At 55.9% G+C, this 4566-nt stretch overlaps 1 protein-coding gene across 1 annotated transcript; it reads left to right on the plus strand.

Annotated features, from left to right (window-relative positions):
* The first annotated feature begins 586 nt into the window (after positions 1-586).
* Positions 587-4334, plus strand: BDZ83DRAFT_20519 (uncharacterized protein). Its single transcript, XM_060501673.1, has 3 exons — positions 587-1408; positions 1566-1965; positions 2213-4334. The coding sequence occupies exons 1-3, from the start codon at positions 885-887 to the stop codon at positions 4250-4252; spliced, it is 2964 nt and encodes a 987-aa protein (XP_060361118.1). The 5' UTR covers positions 587-884; the 3' UTR covers positions 4253-4334.
* Positions 4335-4566: the final 232 nt, after the last annotated feature.

The following is a 4566-nucleotide window of genomic DNA, read 5'->3' on the forward strand; positions in this document are numbered from 1 at the left end:
CGTCCACGGCCGTCGTCCAGAGGCGCAGACATGCATTGGGCCTAAGGTAAGGAAGGTAAGGAAAGGACCCAAGCAGACGACAGCAACAGCCGGTCGATTCCCTACGCAATAATGCCCACTGTTCCGCCGGCTACTGCTGCGTCAAGAGATCCCTTCCCGCCGCCGGAACCTGCGTGACGACTTGTTACCCGTCTCGTCTACCTTAGTTTACGCAGTAAGGCAGTTCTTTCCCCCCCTCCCCGTGCCTTGGGACGGACGCTGCCTCTTCTTTTTACATCTTGCGCTATTACCCGGAAAATCCAGGCGACGCCGCGACATCGAGTCCAAAGCCCAGCCATCGAAACTTTCTTCTTCATCTAAACACTTTCTAAACCTCTTTGGACATTCCAGACACCCGTCCGCTCCAACTCCCGGCGCATACAAACTCTGTCCAGAATCCAGAATACGGATTCCCTCGTCACAAGCGCGGGTACTAAAAGTGTGTGCCTGTCTCTCTTGTCGTGGCGCTACTACGGATACAAGGTACTTACATTACCTAGGTGCCTTACCGACCTTACCTGTTCGTACCGCACGCATACCCACGACACTACGTACCGACCAACCTGGGCCTGTCCGAGTCGGAGACAAGCTGCTGCTGCTGCTGCTGCTGCCCTTTAAGCCACCCAGTCAGAGAAAACGAAGTGAGGTAGAGAGTTGCAGCCAAGCGAACGTGGGGAAATTCCTTCCTGTGACCCTCTACTCGACTCGACTCGACTCGACTCGCCGAAACCGAAACCTTGACTTCCTTCTCTACACTAGGAAGCTTTTTTTTCTTCTCCTTCCTCTTTTCCTGAACCTACCACTCTTCACCCACTTCTCTCTTCACCACCGTTGCTCCTCTTCACATGGCTGCCACCATTCAGTCACCCATTGCGACTTCAAGTCCATTCACCTCGATGAATCCCACAACGACAGAACACGACTTTCGCTTCCCGCGGAGGCCTGACGACCACTACGCCAGCAACTCACAGTCGCAGTCGCAGTCGCACTCCCAGTCCCAGTCCCACGCACAGCAGGCCCAGGCCCAGGCGCACACCCAGACGCAAACGCGGGCGCATTCCAAGGCCAGCCCCAGCGAACTGCCCGCCGGTCTTCGGGACCTACGTCTCGACCTCTCTGCTGCCCTCTACCCGAATGCGCAGGACGATTTTTTGAAATCCTCAGAATTCCCACCCTTCCAAAAGGCAACCATGGATTCTAGCCAGAGCCCCGAGGAGATGCAGAAAGAGGATCCTTTGGCCACCCAGGTGTGGAAGTTCTTCAGCAAAACGAAGCACATGTTGCCCAACCAGCAGCGCATGGAGAACCTGACTTGGAGGATGATGGCTTTGAACTTGCGCAAGAAGCAGGAGGAGGAGGAGAGAGCAAGGTCAGCAATAACCTCTAATCCCGTACTCTTCTTTTGCTTCTTCTTTTTTTTTTTCCCTCGTCGATTTCTAAAAATTGTTACTTGTCCCGGCTCTGGCGTCGTTTTACCGACGGCCATGCCGCTGACGGACCTGGCTAACCATTGTGGGATGATGCAGGCTCGCTCGATCTGCGCCGGCACCTGCACCACCAGCTGCTACGCCCGCTGCGACATTCAATGTCAACCCACCCAGCGGCATCGCCCAGTTGCGCAAGTCGTCAGAACAGAACGTGAACCACCCAGAACCCATGAATCTCGATGACTTCATTTTCTCCGAGAATATCGCAACGCCAGTCACAAACCCCTCGCCTCAACCAACAACAAAACATCACGAAGAGAAGAATCAGATGCATCCCTCTTTCGCATCCGCCATCCCCATCAAATCGCGCAAAGATTCGGCTGCCCAGCAGCACTTTGTCCCACAATCGGTCCCGTTCCCGCCTCACCACCAAAAGACCCATGACGAGTTCAACTACATTACTCGCCATCACCGGAAGACGAGCATCGACGAGCGACGGGTAAGCCTAGAATTTCATTGCATCCTTGGAAATACTCTTTTTTCTCTTGCTGTAAACCGTGCGTTTGGATGCACCCTTTTTTTTTTTTTTTTTTTTTTTTTTTTTTTGGAGCGCATGCTCGACTGTTTTGGGCGCTTTTTTATCTTCCTATCTTGTGCACCCCCCTCCAGTGCTACATTGAGACACGCCCCCGATATCATGTTAGTGCCATTTTCATCTTCGCTGAGCTGACCCCGTTCGCACTTAGACCCGTAAACGTCCGGCCGATTTCTCTCCCCATGTGCCCGCAGTCAACAGCACCACGACAACAACCAATGACTTGGATGCGGATTCAGAACTTCACGAATACTCTCTCGATAACGCCAACCAGAACAATATGTCGCAGAACCCGCATCAGAACGGTGTTCCATTCCCACTAGATACCTACAACATCGAAAATGACCCTATCATCACCTCCGCCGGTTCCTTCCAGCAGAACTTCTCTTTCTCACCGTCCACCTCACCCATGATACCCCACGGCCCGTTTTCCAGTGTTTACAACGGATCTTCGGTTCAATCCTCTTCTCTGAACCCCTCAGATTTCTATTCGCCTCCAGGATCGGCTTATCATTCCACCGTCACCACGCCGCACGCCATGACTGATAACGATAGCTTCTACTTTGGCTCCATGGATATCCGTGGCCAAAGGTCACAACAATTCCGGCAAGGCGGTCAGAGCATGGGAAGCCAAATGAACCAGCAATTCATGTACAATAACAACACCAACGGCAATCCCATGTTCCCTGCCTCCGCGCCCACCACAGAATCCGTCTTCGCCTCCAGCAGCGCACCGAGCCCATTTGGGCATATCGACCCGACACAAGTGTTCCAGCCTGACCATCCAGTGCGCTCTCCTGGCATGTCGCTCCCTAACGAGGGCATGTTCACCTTTGGCGCTGATTCGGACGAGGAGGATGGCGGCGCCTTTGCTGATCGCAACCTGGTCATGTCGTCTCAGGACTTCTCCCCGGGACCGATGGATGAAAGCAGCTCACTGGGCTGGGATCCTTCTCTGCCCGGTCAATACAGCACACAAGCGGCGCGCTATCCCGGCGGTCCCCCGCGAAAGCAGGTTACGATCGGTGGTACCACGACCGACTACGTTGACAACGATTGGGAAGGCGGTAACCTGCCGAGGTCTCAGTCGCAGTCCTTCAGGCAAGGGTCCGATAGGAGGGGCGGCAAGGTCCCGCGCACGGCGTCCACGCCTGCCGGTCATCTCGGCCGCAACGGAAACCCCTTTGACCGAATGGCACAATCCACGCCAAACTCCCCACCAGAGAACAACGGCACCGTGTCTGGCTTCTCCTCCGTCGCTCCCAGCCGGCCATCTTCCCCTCCCGGCTCCAAGTCGGGCTCTACAACCAACCTACAGGCTGCTGCTGGTGCCCAAGGCGAAGGCAGCGCTCCGACAACTTGCACCAACTGCTTTACCCAGACCACGCCACTATGGCGACGCAATCCCGAGGGCCAGCCTCTCTGCAACGCCTGCGGTTTGTTCCTCAAGTTGCACGGTGTTGTCCGTCCTCTGAGTTTGAAAACGGACGTGATCAAGAAGAGGAACCGCGGTTCTGGAGCCAGTTTGCCCGTAGGGGGGACAAGTACGAGATCGAAGAAGAACGCGGCGAGCGCCTCGGGCCCGGGTTCCCGCAAGAACTCAACGCTTGCGGTCTCTACTCCGGTGAACAACGTCACTACACCACCTGCTGCCGCTCGAGCCGGTAGTGCGAACGAGGGAGAGAGCCCTGCTAGTGGTGCCGCATCGGGCGGAAACACGGCGGGCAGCACACCGACAAGCTACGGCACGGGTTCTTCCACCGGCGCCGCTGCTGGAGGAAAAGGCGTCGTGCCGATTGCCGCTGCTCCACCCAAGAACACCCCGGGGCCCGGTGCTGCAGCTCTGTCACGCAATGCTGGAACATCTTCCTCCTCAGGCTCGTCCAAGCGCCAGCGTCGTCACAGCAAGAGCGCTGGCAGCGAAGGCCTTGCAGGCATGGACGTGGACAGCCCCGAGACCTCGACCGGATCTCCCAACGAGGCTGCGAAGTCACTTGGATCTACCACTGGTCTTGCGAGCATGCCGACAGCGGGCTCGCTGGGCTTGGCCAACGGCTTCGGAATGACACAACGCCCCATGATGGGGACAGGCATGATGGGAATGCCTGGCGGCCAGAATGGCCAGATGATGAACCCAGGAGGCCCTGCTTCCGGTCCGCAGGAGTGGGAATGGCTTACGATGAGTCTGTAAAGGGGATGCGAATCATCCTCACGCAACGACCAGACGATAATAGCGAGTGGCAGTGCTAGCTCCGGAAACGCTGCACGAAGGCATTCTCCAACCCATTCACCGATAGAGGAGGCGGTGTCGTGGCACGCTAATTTTCTGTTCCGAGGTCTATCTGACTTTCGATATGGTCACGGCGCATCATGATTTAACTGGCTGTTACTTTTACGAATTTTTGTTTGATACCACCATGGCCACGACTACTGGTCATTGCGCGGCGGTCTTCTGCTTTTGCTCCGCCTACACGAAGGAAGATAATTTGGGCTGTATGCTTTGTT

The sequence above is a fragment of the Colletotrichum acutatum genome, assembly GCF_030867785.1.
Source record: "Colletotrichum acutatum strain CBS 112980 chromosome Unknown BDZ83scaffold_103, whole genome shotgun sequence".
NCBI classification, from domain to species: Eukaryota; Fungi; Ascomycota; class Sordariomycetes; order Glomerellales; family Glomerellaceae; genus Colletotrichum; species Colletotrichum acutatum.